Below are 16,036 nucleotides of genomic sequence, written 5' to 3' on the forward strand. Positions count from 1 at the left end.
ATGCTGGGGGCTGGGTGCATTGAGGTGTGCCAGTCTGCCCTGAATCTGGCACAGTTTATCATCCAAGTCCCACTGGATGACCCTGTGCACCACACCAGAAACCTGATTCTGGGTGACAGTCTCCTCACCGCACCCGCTCCTGGGGATGTCATCCCCCATACCCTAAGGCAGTTCCACCCAAGGGTGGTGCAGGACCAGCAAAGGGAACAGCTCCAGGTTGGGTCCTAGATGTGCTGGGACCCAGTGCCATGGCCGGATGAGGTGGGATAGGTGGATCTGCTGGAACTGGCCTACCCAATCATGCTATGGTGTTGAGGTTTGTCAGGGTGTATGGGTTAGTAATGAACAGAACATTTAAACATTAGTTGTAACAGCATGCATGGGTGTTCCAATTAACCCAGAGCAATAAAATTGCATAGCATACAGATCACAGGCATAAATGGTATAACAGTCAGTACTGTAAAAGCATGCCAGTAAGAGTTACAGCAAAAGACCAACAACAGTGGAATTTCAACAAGGTATGTTAGTATGCAACCATTGTAATATATAACCAATAATACAACACAAGGCCCAGTATTAGGTTTTGAGAACAACATATATGGAAATGAAACCATACCCGTACTATAAGAATAAATACTTGTGATTCAGATAAGTGGTGGGGGGAGAGAAAGACATTCCATTACCAACTGTATAGGCTATATTTTTCACAACGGTACTGCTCAATACTTCAATTCTCTACAGGTTTTCCCTTAATTTATGTCTACATGTGCCCTATAGCTTCTGTAGCACATACATACCTCTCAAGCTGTCCACATGGGATGGTATGGGCCAAGCAATAAGGACTATAGGTACATAACTACAGGGGACTATTACATGTCAGGGGAACATAAAAAACTAACAAGGTGTACCCTGCACTGATAATGTGTGAGTGTGCTACTGGCATAGTTCAACTGGATTTATAACTGTGTCCAAGGTTATTGGCACCAGTGATCACTATCCATGACAGAGTGACACTTGAGAGACATGCATCGTGCACAGTGCAGGGAGTTTATACTTATGCTACTGTCATTCATAGGAATGGGGTTAGACTATCAGCACACATTTAGAGATGCACCAGGCATACAGGCATAAAAACAGTAGAATATTTAATTTATCTTATTCAGTTGGAATAGTACTGTACTTCATGATGTTTTATTTCTGGGAGTCTTATCACCTTGCTGATCAATGCTGTTTACACACGAGTGCATCTGGACACAGACATTAGTATACCCTTCATACAGCTAATATAGACATTTCTTTACCCATAGGTCCTGTGGGGAGAATATCTGTTAACATTATGTGACTGTTTCTATAAATACTCTGTGCAACTTGTTTGTTACTATAAATAAATCTTAGTACCATTCCCTGGATTCAAACCCTGGTCTGTGTGTGGAAAAGGTGACAACATGCATACTGCTTATCACACTGAGCTACTGTTGTGTGATGGTTTACTGATATGTGCCTAAAGCTTACCTGGTGACAAAGTCTGACATGGTAATATAGGTAGAGTGTCACGGAAGACTGCAGAGACAGTTGAACAAACATGCATGAAATTCATGCATGACAGAGATAGTAGGTGAAATGTGTATTACTACTTGGAATGCAAGTGTACTCAATTAGCCCCAGTGGATGGGAATATATCAGATTGCTGGGATGCCTACCTGACCCATATACATTTACAGATGGTATATTTGCAGTCTACAGCTATTACAGTCTCATACTTGCCTGCACCAGCGTACCTACGTTCAGGAATGTATATAGCTGAAATGCAAAGGTTAACACAAGAAAATCCTAAGGAAAACACACTATAATACATTACACATTACTATTCAAGGTTCAAATCTTAGTGCAGAACATATATTAAATTACATTCTATCTTGTAGGACAGCTGCACATCTACACTTTAGCATAACAGTTCTTTATCAGCCAACCTTCTTTGCAGCACCTGTAATATTGCATTTCTTCAACAACAGCCCAGAATCGACACAACATTTGGCAAAAGAAATCTTTATTGAGGGTAACATGGCACAGTGATTAAACAACATCTGATAATCTTTATTGTTCCACACTTTAAATACTGCATGCGTTGAAAGACATTTCACAACATACTTAATACTAACTTTATTTCCTTGATGAGTCTGACTGCAGTTGTACTGTTTCTCCTGTAGATCATGATTGAATTTCATGTATTCCCTTCACAATTTGAATACCAGTATACTTTATTACCAGATCCTTAGTATTAATACAGTATACACGTTATTCCTACACATTATCAATGCAGAATTAGCTTTCTTTCCTTAACACTAGCATGTTTCATGCTTTCATCTATATTGAACTGTACCTAACATTACTCAGTTATACCAGTCAAGGTCTATAAACACATTTGTTTCATTATGCTCAGAACAGAATATACCTACTGGCTGTACTCTTTCTTATTTATGTTACTATATATTGCAAGATATATCTGTACTCACCACACTGTCGGCACATCCTTGCTAGGTGCTCCTCATGGGCCTCCATATTGTGAGCCCTCTCCTCTGCATCTGTGGGGAGGGAAACACACCATTATGTGTACCTGTCTATCAGATATTCATACTTGAATTTGGTAAATAACTGATTTATATACTTACAAACTTCTGGGGCATTTCGGTCTAGAGCATCTTGGGTCCACTGGGCCAAGAGATCCCCCTTTCTACTCTTCAGGTCATTATAGTGATGATGGACCTGCTCACCAGTGCAGGGTATTCCAGTAGTATTGGTGAGGTCATGTGTCAGTTGGTTCCAGGCCTCAGATTTGTATTTGGACTCCTGGAACTGGCCCTGCAACAGCAGGGCATCATGGTCTTTAACTAGGAGCCCAACCATGACCCTGGACTCCAATATGCCCCAGTGCTGAACCTGAAAGTGCACACCATCTCCTACTCCAGCCATAGCTCCTGCAGTGATCAAACTCCAACAGGTTCTGGCTGTATTCCAGCCTGTTAAGTTTAATTAAGGCTGTTTTCCAGCCCTTTGCCACCATTGGCCATTTGTAAAAATGCTTAGCTCCACTTAGCACCACATAAACTTGCTGAGCTGAGAAGTGCTTAAACAGGGACTGCTTATCAGTGCTCACACCAGCTGAGTGGTAGAGTACTGCTAAAATAGGTCTTGTTTAAACATTGCTTAGGGTGACTTAGCAGTGCTTAGCAGGGCTTAGCTATGGGCAAACTTCAGTTATTTAATGCATAAAAAAGTGCTGAAAATAATTTTTCATTAATAATACTTCATTGTTAGGTGTATCTATTTTACTTTATATCTCCTAAACATATGCATTTCACCATGTTATCTGTAAGTGTAACTTTAATGTATTGGACACTTGTGTATAACTGGGGCTTTTATAGTCAGGTCTCCACTGTAAATGGGCTTCTGGACAAGCTGGACTAACCCAGTTAACATATTTCAATGTATACATAAAAAAAAAATATTTACAGCATTTTCCTATCGCATGTAAAAAGCTGAATGTCCAGGACTCGACCCATGCACCTACAGTACATGAGGCAATCACTCAAACCATTCAGCCAGTGATGATTGGCTGATATACTGCTTTATATATCTCTTGTTTACATTTAAGCACTGCTGAGCACAGTGCAGTGCTATGCCAACCCACTCAGCTATGCTTAAACTTGACCTTTTCTGATAAAATTAAAAGCATCCAGTTGCTATTTTTAGATGTCTGGCACATGTTTATTGCTAAGTGTCGCACCACACCATGCAAACACATAAAATAAAAATAATAAAATATAAGTAAATAAATAAAAACAAAATAAAAATAATAGGGAAAATACATTTTCACATTGAATTTCACTGCCATATGGCACTCTGACAGTACAGGGTGTGTGTTACGGAAACTGTAACACACCCTCTACATATATCTATATTTAATACTGGCCAGGACACACTTTACATTTAATATTTTAGTGCCATACAACACTTTGACAGTGCAGGGGTGTGTTACAGACACTGTAACACACCCCCTACATATAGTGGCCGGACACACTTTACATTTACTATTTCAATACCGTACAGCACTCCCTCAGTAGCGCGCCTTCATTAATATGCAATGCACACTGCTGAGGGGAGCTGCAGACCTGGCCCGGTACACTCTATGTAGAGCTTGCACTATTCCTACACAGAGTTTATTAAATCCGGGGTTAGTCTATGACTGTGGCATCAGTTGTTTGTGTCAGGCCCTCTTGAAGAGTATTGGTATCTTTAGGGGATCTAGTGAACACTGCATTCTAACTTTATGTATCTTTGAATCATATATATTGTAGTTAGCAATTGCAAAGAATGTCTTAGCATTTGATGATTTTTCAGTGTTCCAGATTATTCTCATTTAGCATGCTTTTACTTAATTCTGTTTAAACACTGGCCTATCACAACAGACTTTTCTTCTGCTTCCTAGATTCCAAGATCTGTGTGCAGTGAACCTTGTTCTCCTGGTTACAGGAAGGCCATACGAAGAGGGCAGCCTATATGTTGTTCAGATTGCATTGAATGCTCAAATGGGGAAATCGCCAATGAAACTGGTGGGATTTCAGTACAACAGATAATGATAAGTGGCTGAAAGTATTCTGATGTTCAAAGTAGTTCATGTTTTCTTTTGTTTCATATTATTTTCTACTTTCCAGAAATGTTGTTTTTTTGGTTCCCAACCCCATAATGACCATCAGTCCTCTGCCTCAGTTAACCTGCTGACCTACTTATTCCATCCAGTGACAAGAACATGATGGTTCATTTGTTTCACTTGAAAGTAAGAATTAGGTCCTGAGGGAGGTGCCATTATCCCCTGCAGAGACTGGACTTATTACTTTATGCATATAACTCCCTCTTCTTGGCTGCTGTAACTTCTTTCATGGCCTGCTATTGGTGGTGCATGTGTGCTTCCACACATGCAAATATCCAGGTATGTAACAAATTATGCAATGTGAGTGCAGTCTGGGTCTTTCCCATAGACCAACCTGCACCCCTCCGCCATAGATAGGATAGTTGATAGTTCTCACTCCTCTCCCATATTTCCTATTCCAGCTCCACCTAACCCTCAGGCTGCTAATAAAAACAAAAGTCAGGGTGTCATTGCCTTTTTGTCAGTAAAGCTCTCTGTATTATATTCTACTTTATACAAGACTAAACAGATACTACAAAACACTTTTAAAGGATTTCAACTGTCATCTCAAAAATACAAAATTCTACAGTTATGCCATTGGGAAGAATATTCCAAAAATATTAAAGAATATCTATGCCTGGGTTTTAGTTACTTTAGTTAAAGAACTGGAATGGTAATTTAAATTTGTGACTTCTAGACCATCATCATTTTTCATTGATTGCATAGTTCAGTGATTAGGGATGGATTGGTTTGTACTCAAAGTGTTTGTTCTCCAACTAGAGGGCTTCAGTTATGGCTTTAGAAAGACTACATACAAGGTTAACTAATAATTTAATAAGAATTTGATATCTATAGCTAATAAGAAAGATTGTGTCATCTTGGCTTGTTTTTTGAAGTTATAGCATGTCCAGGGAAGCTTTTATTTTGTTTCATAAACGATCCAACAATACCAATCAACAGTCTAGATTTTCAAGGGAAGCCCCTAACTTGTTTTCAAACTTCTGTTGCATATACCTCCTAAAACTAGAAATTATTTTAAGAAGTTCTAAACTGATCATGCCTAATTTGAGGTTTTTACCCTAACCTTAATTTATTTATTTATTTTTTGCTTTGTTTGAAACTGTGGGATAAAAAAATCTGACCAACTTACTGTGACCATCTCCCTGAGGGATTTTACTGATAATCCCACACCTGCACAGCATATTTTGTGCCTGAGGCTGCTGCCTACTCTTTAAAAATTTACTTGCTCTTACAAATATGTACTGAGGTGTCTGTGCCCATCTGACTTAAGTAAAATGGTATCTTTAATGTTAAACCCAGATGGCGAAATTCCCACATCAACAAATTCAGTAACAAGAAGAAAATGATCTTGGTCATCTACACTATAAAAGTGATTTTTAAAACTGATAAATAAGCCACACATGCTTATCATCAAGAAATGTAAGGCTCACTATGAAGTTAAGGTTACAGACAGTTCAAAAGACAACCAGAAAAAAATCAGCTATATTAAGAAGTTAGGAATGGTCATGGCATAGTGCTCAATTGTCCAGATTTTTGCAGACTGTCTAGATTTTTATTTTTAGTCCATTTCTCATAACATTTTAGATTTCTGGCAAATCACTGAGGACTGAAGTCAGAAAATAATGGCAGACATTTGATTTTCAGACTTCATATCCTTTAGGAAATCCATGCTAATGCAAAACCTATTATTCTGTCAACTTTCTAAGTTTGTAAGAGCAATATTTAAAAGTCTCCCTATTTTTGGGCCTTTGCCCCCCATTATTTGTGGCTTTGTCCAGAGTTCTTGCTCTAAGAGGTTGAAAGGTATGAGTCAGGTATTTATTTGACTTTTTACTGTTTTATTTAGATTTGTTGATCAAGGTAGAGAGTTGTTCCATGTGGACCTATTTCAGGCATAACTCAGATGTAAGAACAAAAAAAAACAACAGAGGTACAATTAAGCATAATAACACAGAAGCAGTACAGACTACAAATGAAGACACAAACACATGCTTTACATTGGCAGTTCCAACAGTACTTCATTCCCTGACTCCAAGGATATTGCTAGTAGTCTTACAGACAAACAATCTCCAGTATCACCCCCACCCATCCTTCTCACTCATACCTCCCCTCTCAAAATCACTCTTGACTAAGTTCTTTTGACACTTTTCAAAAATTAGTAATACCAGTTCAGTAGGTCCTGACAATACCCCAGAAGTCTGATGAGAAGCTTTTAAGTTTCATCTTGTTCTAACAAAAACCCCTCTATCAACTTCTCAGCCTGGAGTCTATTCACTAGTTACATGATGTGAAGAACAGCTCTGTGATGCCCTTGCATAAGGTGATTCCTCTAGTGACCCAGGGAATTACAGTCTCACTAGTACTATTTGCAAGAGAATGGAACATATCTAATATACAAAGATAAATGTAACCTTATCAGTGGTGGATCCAAAGCAGATATGGCTGGGGGAGCTACTGCTAACCAAACATGCTTATCAGTATTCATTTAATGCCTACATAGTCCCACTTCTTGATACACTCACCCCACATTTTCTTTTCATATTCTGCATTTTTAGAAATGCACAAAGGAACCTTGTTCAGCTTTTTACTTTATCCTTTCAATGCAATGCCACTTACCAGGTCTGCTCTAAAATAACCAAAGTAAACTAGAGGTTTGGGGGCCACTGGGCCCCTCCAAAAGCCATGGGTGCTAGATACTCTAAGGTACATTTTAAAGCTGTTTTGTAAACTTTTGATCCAAGGTTGGCCTGAACTCTTGACTTAGGAAAGACATTTAGTCTGGTATTGACAGTCCGAAGGTTTTAGCTGAGCGTAGAGATAATCTGCGACGAGCGACACTATATAGTTATGGAAATAAGGTCAATGGTGGCCATTCATGCTGACTATAGAAATGTAGAGGATTTTTGATAAACATGGCTCCCTATGGCAAAAGAGTAAAGTACTTAAGGGGTAAGTGTTAAGGAGAAATCTATTGTGTGGGTAAGATGCCTAAGACATTGGCATATTACTACAATTCATAGAGATAAACAGGAAAGGACTTAACTTGCATACAAAACATGTAAAGCACCTTGAAATTATGTTTAACAACATCATATTACCTGGGGGCTATTGGACTTATTTGACAAATTATTTATGAAACTGTGGACTGTGTAAAGTAAGAAAAAATTAAAACTAAGGTAAAATTATTGAGTTCACTTCAAGAAATGCTTTTGCTTTATTCATGCAAATGCATGCGATGGGCATTACACAATGGTTTTAGTGAATATTGTAAAGCTGCCATTTGTAAATTGAAAACCATTACAGAAGCAGTGGAAATGTGATCGCTAAGAAAATAATTTATTTTGGTGTTATTTAGTGATTGTACATACATGGTAGAAGTAGTGAAGTGTCAAGGATGTTTTGTTGACTTTCCTGAGAGATACTTACCCACTGAGATAAGATTATTGACTTCACTTCAAGAAATGTTCTTTTCATACAATGAGCTTATTACTACGTAGTCTAAGCTGTCATTTGTAAATGAGTAATCATTATACCAGCAGTGGAATTGATTTTGGTGTCTTTTAATGATAGTGTATACATGATAAAAGTACTGGAGTGGCAAGAATGTTTTGTGTTTGTACTGGGAGGTTCCTGAGTGTCACTGACACTATTTTGATCACAAGAATGTGGTAGGGGCTAATGAAAGGATGGAGATGTTAACAGACTGCCTTATCTGCTATATCAATATATTAATGTTAGTGCAAATATCACCTCAGCACAATTTTACTTGCCTGGACTCTGCATGTGTAATATCATTTTGGAGGTTGTGTCACATAACCTTTTTTTCTGAAGATAGCAGGTGTTGTGCAAGTGATGATTGTGTTTTTGCATTTTGTGTTTGACTGTGGCATTGCGGCAAAGAAAGGAACAATTACTTTTTACAGGATCAGCATAAATCTATGTGAATTGCAAAGTAGATATAATACACACCGTTACATTTTAAGAAAGAAAGTGTACTCAGAGCAAAACTTTAACTATGAATTGCAAGTAGCTTTCATTAACATATGCACCTTCACATAATTTTTCATTTACATCTCATTACAGTTAATTTGCTTACACTAATTCATGGCCATCACATGTTACCAGAAATGTGAATCTGTCACACACAGCATGCTTCTTTACTCTTACCCTCAAAAGATTGCCACCTGTGTAAGTCTGATACTTACTTGTGATGAAACTGAAAAAATAATGATCAGAGTAATGCATTCCATCTTATTTTTAGACAGTAAGCTGCCTCTAGGCAAACTATAGCAAGCTTCTGGCCACACCTCTGAGGTCTGTCTGTATGTGAAGAAAGTTAATAAACAAAAATGACCACACTGTTTTCAATCCAACCATCTGTATACACCTCTAAGCAGGGCTAGGAGAGACCGAGGATAGTGGTTAAAGATGACCCCTAATAAGTCTGTGTCAACATCCCCTTACACTGCAGGGGTCACCAAGCCCCAGTCACTGTGAGGATCTAGAGTACCCATGCTTTAATTTCCTGCTTTATTTTTGAAAGGTAATTACTTACTGCTTTTACTGCTATCCAGAAGTTATGCATGTGCCCCCAGGATTATGTGTATCCACAGATATAATTGGTGGTATTACACACACACACACACACAAACACACACACACACACACACACACACACACACACACACACACACACACACACACACACACACACACACACACACACACACACACACACACACACACACAAACATACATACACTGCTCCTGACAAGCTAGGCCTATCATAAGATGTGGACATATGTATATATACACACATACTAGTCACTCACACTACATGCTTACTTACAAACAAAATTCAGGAACATCAATTCACTAAGGCATGTCTTTGGGGTGTTGGTAGAAACCAGAAGACCTGCATAAAACCTACGGAGATACAGGAAGGACATGCAGAATTCACACAGGAGCCATAGCCAAGAACTCAATTAGACAACCATGCTCTGTAACCTGGAAACACTACACACTGCACTACTGTGTCAAGGATTGGTTGCTTTCAAATAAATCCTGCCAAGACCATCAAAGGTAGCCACTTACTGTGCATAAGCTGAAGGATATGAAGTCTGAAACCCAGATGTCTGTTAATATATAGTGACTGCACTCCTCAATGACATACAAGAAAACTACAAATTTTACAAGGAACAGATTAAAATATGATAGGAAATAAGAAACACTCTGCAAAATCCTGGATGGCTTAAAGGTATGAATGCATATTAACATTGTTTTACTCAGTTTATCTATTTTTATACATTTATTAATCCTTTGTTAACCAGGTTAGTCCCACAAGGCAAGTGGCCTCTTTGCAGGGGTGGCTCAATATAGCAATAACCCACGCCTGGGTGTGGGTAATGCTAGATTTACCCACGGTTGGCGTGGTTTGGTCACGAGTGCGAAGCTCGAGTGACCAAACAAAGCCAACCGTGGGTAAATCCAGCATTACCCACACCCAGAAGTGGGTTATTGCTATTATACAATGGCATTATTTAAGAAAAATAATAATTACTTTTCTTAAATAATGGCATTGTATAATGCCTCCTTGCTGCCCTTCCGCAGCTGTCTGGTATTCTGTGGCAGTTCTGATGTACTGATCATGCGTATGCCTACGCAGTACATCAGAGCTGTGGGCAAAAGCAATGGAGAAAGCAAGATCTCCGTTGCTTTTAAGAAACTGTTTTGCTATGTTAAATGGGTTTAACATGGCGAGACAGCTTTAAAAATGCAACGGAGTCTCTGTTGCTTTTTTTAAAGCTGTCTCGCCATGTTAAACCCATTTAACATAGTGAGACAGTTTTGAAAAAAGCAATGGAGAAAGCAAGATCTCCGTTGCTTTTTACAAACTGTCTTGCTATGTTAAACGAGTTTAACATGAGATAAAAAGCAACGGAGAATCTCTGTTGCTTTTTTTAAAGCTGTCTCGCTGTGTTAAACCCATTTAACATAGTGTTGTAAACAGCAACAGAGATCTTGCATTCTCCGTTGCTGTAAAAAAAAAAGAGTTATACTAATGGAAAAAGTCCAGGAGACCGGACCTTTTTCCATTACTATAACTCTGATTTACAATGTGCACGCTAACCAATCAGCGTGCACGTTTTGGAATATTAATGGGGGGTCATGGTATAATGTGGTATTTATACTACTACTAATAGAAACTAGGACATGCATCAGGGAGCTGTGCCTGTTCTCTTCATAGGCAAAAGTACTTCAAATGGGCTGTAAGGCAGTTGCTTTATGCAGAGGGATGGAGATAGTGCTGCTGAACCAAGGCAGCAAGCAACTGTGGAAATTACTGTACTGGAACAAAGTGGTTTATCTAATGACATACTCACTGAAATGGTCAATGCAGAAGAATTCAACATTGTCACAGCAACTTTCTGGAGACAAATTATGGAAAGATTACAACCTGAAGATAGTACGGTAGTTCCAATGCAGGAAATGATATTTCATAAAAATAAGACTGACAGGATGCTCCAGTTTGCCAGTCATAGGGCTAACCAATAACATGTTGCCTGCTACAACTGCAGCATTGTATAGAATTTCCTCTGTTTCTCTGGTGAAACAAGCTACTGCAGACAACTTTTCGGGTTTTCTTTGATATTCATATATACCTGCTAATAAAGTAGAAACACTGATTGATAGGTATGTTCTGTGAGACTTGGTTGATTTTCTTCATATTGATCAGTGCTGCAGTAGCCTTAGCTATATGGGTTATAGCCTGCCAAGGATATGACAGATGTCCAGTTTCCAAAGCTTCAGGGCACCTTACAGGCATCCAAACTATCAAGCAGCTTGAGCTGAGCTGACTAAAAGACAAGTTTGTGTGTGAAACCCTCCAGAGATTTACTAGGTTCATAGGTTCATAGGTTCATACTAGGCTATCTGCCCTGGGGCAATTATAAGCCTAGCCCGATTCTGTATGGCTTACGCCACCCCTTGATTTGAGTATACTGTGCCCTTTTTAAGGTTTAGTTTACTGTGCCTCTGTCTAATAGTGACATGGGAGTAATCCCTGGGACAAACCTACGATCCCCCATCCACCTATCGAGATTCTTCTTGAAGAGATTCAGTGAGGTGCTCTGCCTCACATGAACTGGAATTCAATTCCAGAGCGAAGGAAGCCTCTGGGTTATGAACCTGTCCCTCCAGCAAGTTCTATTTATTTCTGTGCTGAGGTTCAAGTCCCTCGAGCATGTGGCTCTAAGGGATTTAGATTTACTGAGGTGGAGCATGTCCATTAATTCTGGATTTGACATAGCTTTGTATGCCAGGAATAGATCGCCTCGAAGTAGGCGGTATGCAACTGAGTAGAGCTGGAGTTTTTTTAACCGAGCAGCATATGGCATCTGTTTGAGACCCTTGATCCTCTTGGTGAGATACTTTTGGGGTCTTTCTAATTGCTGCAGGTGTCGGGTAAGGTACATCCCAAAAGGGGCATTGTATTCTATGATGGGCCTGATGAGGGATGAATAAAGGGGCACAATTACCTCTCTTGATCTAGATGTGAAACCCTTCGTGATGAGGTGGGCTATGTAGAAGGTCTTTCTAACCACTTTGGCAATGTGGTTTTCAAAGGAGAGATTGCTATCAACTTGGGTCCCCAGGTCCCTAATAACTTTCTCTGTACTTAATGGGTTTCCGTCTATGTGGTAATTTGTGGGCACATTGTTTTTGCCAAAGGGTATGACTATAAAGTTTTTGGCATTTAGCTTTAAACCATGGTGCTGGCACCAGTTATCTGTCTCTGTGAGACCTTTTTGAAGGATGTTTGTGTCAGCTGGAGAGTTGATTATGGCGCCCAGTTTGCAGTCGTCTGCAAACTTGGTGAGCCATAGTCCTCCCACGTTTGCCTGTACCTCGGAAAAGTATATACCGAACAAGAGTGGTCCCAGGACAGAACCCTGTGGGACACCACTTGTGACCGGTTTCGAGTCTGACATGGCTCCAGCAACTCTCACTCTGTGGGTTCTGTCTTTGAGCCAGTTTGTGACCCATCTTGTGACATAGGGGTTTATATTTAAGCTGGATAGCTTATCAATGATGCCCGAGTGGGGTATTGTGTCAAATGCCTTTGCAAGGTCCAAATAGGTTGTGTGGACTACCTTCCCTTCATCTATGGCTTTGGTGATTGTTTCAAAGAAGTCAACCAGGTTCAAAAGGCAGGATCTGCCCTTGACAAAGCCGAACTGGGTAGGATATAGTGTCTGTAGGTCCCCAATGTCTTTGTTTATGAGCTCCATGATGATCCTCTCCATAGCCTTGCAGACTAAGCTAGTCAGGCTTATGGGGTGATAGTTTCCATGGTCCATAGAGGCTCCACCTTTGTGGAGTGGGACCACTGTTGCTGTATGCCATTCTGTGGGCACATATCCTGTAGTGAGGCTGAGATTGTATAGCTGTTTTATTTGAGGGATTAGTTCCTCTTGGAGTTCATGTAGGACGCAACCTGGGATGCCATCTGGTCCCATGGAAGCAGTGTTTTTTGCTTTGGAGAGGGCAGCCTTCACCTGAGCATCTGAGATGTTTGGGAGGCAGCACTCTGCCGGGATAGATACTTGCTCTTTTGGTGGGGAGTGGGGGGGAGTTTGCACTGAACCTGTGTGCCAGGATATTGGCGATGTCTGTGGGTTCAGTGTATTTTTTGTCATTTAGAATCAACTCAGAACAAGTCTGGGAGTTGCATCCCAGGTTTCTAACATAACTGGAAAAAGCCTTATGATTGTCTTTGCTGTCCTGTGCAATTTTTCTCTCGAAGCTGGCCTTGGAGGATTTTATGAGGGATCGTAATTTTTTGCTAGTACTGATCAGAGATGCCTTCCCTATTAGGGATTTTGCTCTATCATGTAGTAGCTTCCTCCTTCTGTTGTACAGTTTATTTATGGCAGGGGTCCACCAGACTGGGTGCCTGCCTTTGGATGATTGGGTCTTGGTTTTGTTTGGGATAGCATGATCCATGCATTCCTGGAGATGTCTGTAGAATGCATTTATATAGGATTCTGCAGTTTGGGCCGTAGTTTCCACTGGCCCTGGGGCCTTGAAGGATTCCACTTCGGTTTTGAGAAGTGAGAAGTTTGCTTTTGAGAAGTTTTTCACTGTGGTTTTCTGGACTGGGGGTGGGGTCGGGATGTGGACATCCAGTGAAATTAATTTATGGTCTGATCTTACCAATGAGGGATATACTTCTGGTGTGGAGCATAGAGTCCCCATGTTGGTAACGATCAGGTCTAGTATGCTGTCCCCTCTTGTGGGAGTGGTGACTAGTTGTTTGAGTTTATATTTTCTAGGAATCTTTGGGCTAAGGTGCTGGGGCTTGAGTAGTGCTCCCAGTCAATGTTTGGGTAGTTGAAGTCACCCAATATAATGGTGTTCAGAGAGATCTTTATGTTCTCCAATGTTTTCAGGAAAGCCGAGTGGGATTCCTGACTTTGAGAGGGTGGTCTGTAGGATGCTATAAACTGAAAAGCAGTCTTGCCCACTGTTAGTTGCACATGGATGGTCTCCGATACTTCGTGCAATGCCACTAACCTGGAGGTGTGGATATCCTTGATAAATATGGAAACTCCCCCTCCTTTTGTGGTTCGGTCCGGGTTTTGGGGCCAAAAAGCATGATATGAGGTATAGCCTGGTAGTGCTGGGGTGCTCTCTGGAGCCTTGAACCAGGTTTCTGTCACTGCACAGATATTGATGTTCTCCATACTGAGGAGAGCTTTGAGTGCATACATCTTGAGGTTAAGACTTCTGGCATTTAGCAGCATTACCCTTAGTTTCTTGTTCCTTGTGCTGTTTATGGGGGTGGGTTTGACTTTTGAGCCTTGCCTAAAAAAGGCACTATGGGGGTGGCAAGAGCCTTTGCCAATATCCGAAAGCCCAGTGGTGACAGGTGCAAGCCGTCCCTAGTGAAGCAACATGGCTTGTCGAGCATGTCATCCCAGGCTGACAGACACTGGATCCCCTTTGAATGACACCAAAATTTTAGCCAATTGTTAAAATTGATCATTTTGTCTTTGTACTGTGGCATCATTCTAGGTGAGGGTAAGATGCTGCTCAAGGTCAGGGTCATACCAGCCTGGGCTACATAATCAGAGAGCTCCTCTATGTCTCTTTTCATGTAGTCCAGGGAGGTACGTCTCAGGTCATTCACACCAGCATGTACAATGACTGAGTCATATTTGTATTTGCTTTGGAGTGACCTGACTGCTTGCGTTATGTGTCGGATCCTAGCACCCGAGAGGCAGCTCACCGTGACCTTCTCTTTATTCAGCCTGGTGAGCGGGATGTCAGTGTGTGTCTGTCAATAGAGTCACCTATAACAAGAGTATCAGATGTGTTATTCAGCCTTAAGGGCTGTGGTTGCTTGGCACACTGACTTTGTGGGTTATGTGTTGTGTGTGTTTTGTTTTGAGGTAGCGTTTGCTTGGATGTCTGCTTTGAAGGTCTCTGTTGCTTAGGTAGATTTTTATTTAGAACCTCCGAGTATGTTTTTGTGTATTTATGTGTTTGGTTTGCTGATGTGGTGGGACTATGTGATACTGGAATTGTGCTGTGTGAGGTTACCTTCTCCTCCTGACTGGTTACACCAGTTTTGAGATGAGAGAGCTCAGCCTCCAGTTTCACTAAATAGTTGCATTTCTCACATATATTTGAACCTGTTAGGAGGAGGAGAGGGTTGTCCGTGTACATGAGACAGTTGTAACATTGCCTCAAAATTCCCAGATTCACCAGCTGGACTGGAAAGGAAACCATTGACTGACCTTTGGACATGCTAGAGTAATAGGGAAACTGAATTTAAGATGGACCAATAGAGGACAGGGTAATCGTAGAGAGTATAAGAGTAAGTAGTGCTTCTGGTTTAATAGTGCTAACTTGTAGGATTACTTAATTGGACCAGTGAAGGGCCTTAGAATGAGAATATGGTGTTTAAATTGAGAGATAGAGCAGTTCTAAGGGAAAAAGTGAAGAACAGACTTTGTGGAGCCAGGAATAGTTTAAACCCAATTAGGTTGCGGTGCCCGCTGTTGCGCTATGCACAAAAGAGGGTTTTAAGAGAGGAAGATGAAGGAGTTTTGGAATTGACCCAAAATAGCCAATAAAACTACAGTTTCAAGTCAGTAACCACTCCCACAAGGGAGGCTGATCAATGTTTTTCACTGCCACTGATCAACAGAGAGACTTCCCTTTAGCCCAAGCAAAAAATGGCCTCACATTAACTTACAAACAGTTCAAGAACAGCAAGCCTGTAACTGAACTTTTTTAAATCTCAGAAAAGTGGGAAAAAAG

The 16,036-nt window shown here is 40.5% G+C and overlaps 1 protein-coding gene across 1 annotated transcript in view; it reads left to right on the forward strand.

Moving 5' to 3' along the window:
• LOC122808231 (extracellular calcium-sensing receptor-like) overlaps positions 1-16,036 on the forward strand; it is a 237,590-nt gene that overhangs the window by 140,016 nt on the left and 81,538 nt on the right. Inside the window, exon 6 of the mRNA XM_044079194.1 lies at positions 4,487-4,610. Within this exon, the coding sequence (XP_043935129.1) occupies positions 4,487-4,610 (124 nt within the window). The remainder of the gene's footprint in view (positions 1-4,486; positions 4,611-16,036) is intronic.

This window comes from Protopterus annectens, chromosome 8.part0 (genome assembly GCF_019279795.1).
Source record: "Protopterus annectens isolate FY-2018-M chromosome 8.part0, PAN1.0, whole genome shotgun sequence".
Taxonomy (NCBI): Eukaryota; Metazoa; Chordata; order Ceratodontiformes; family Protopteridae; genus Protopterus; species Protopterus annectens.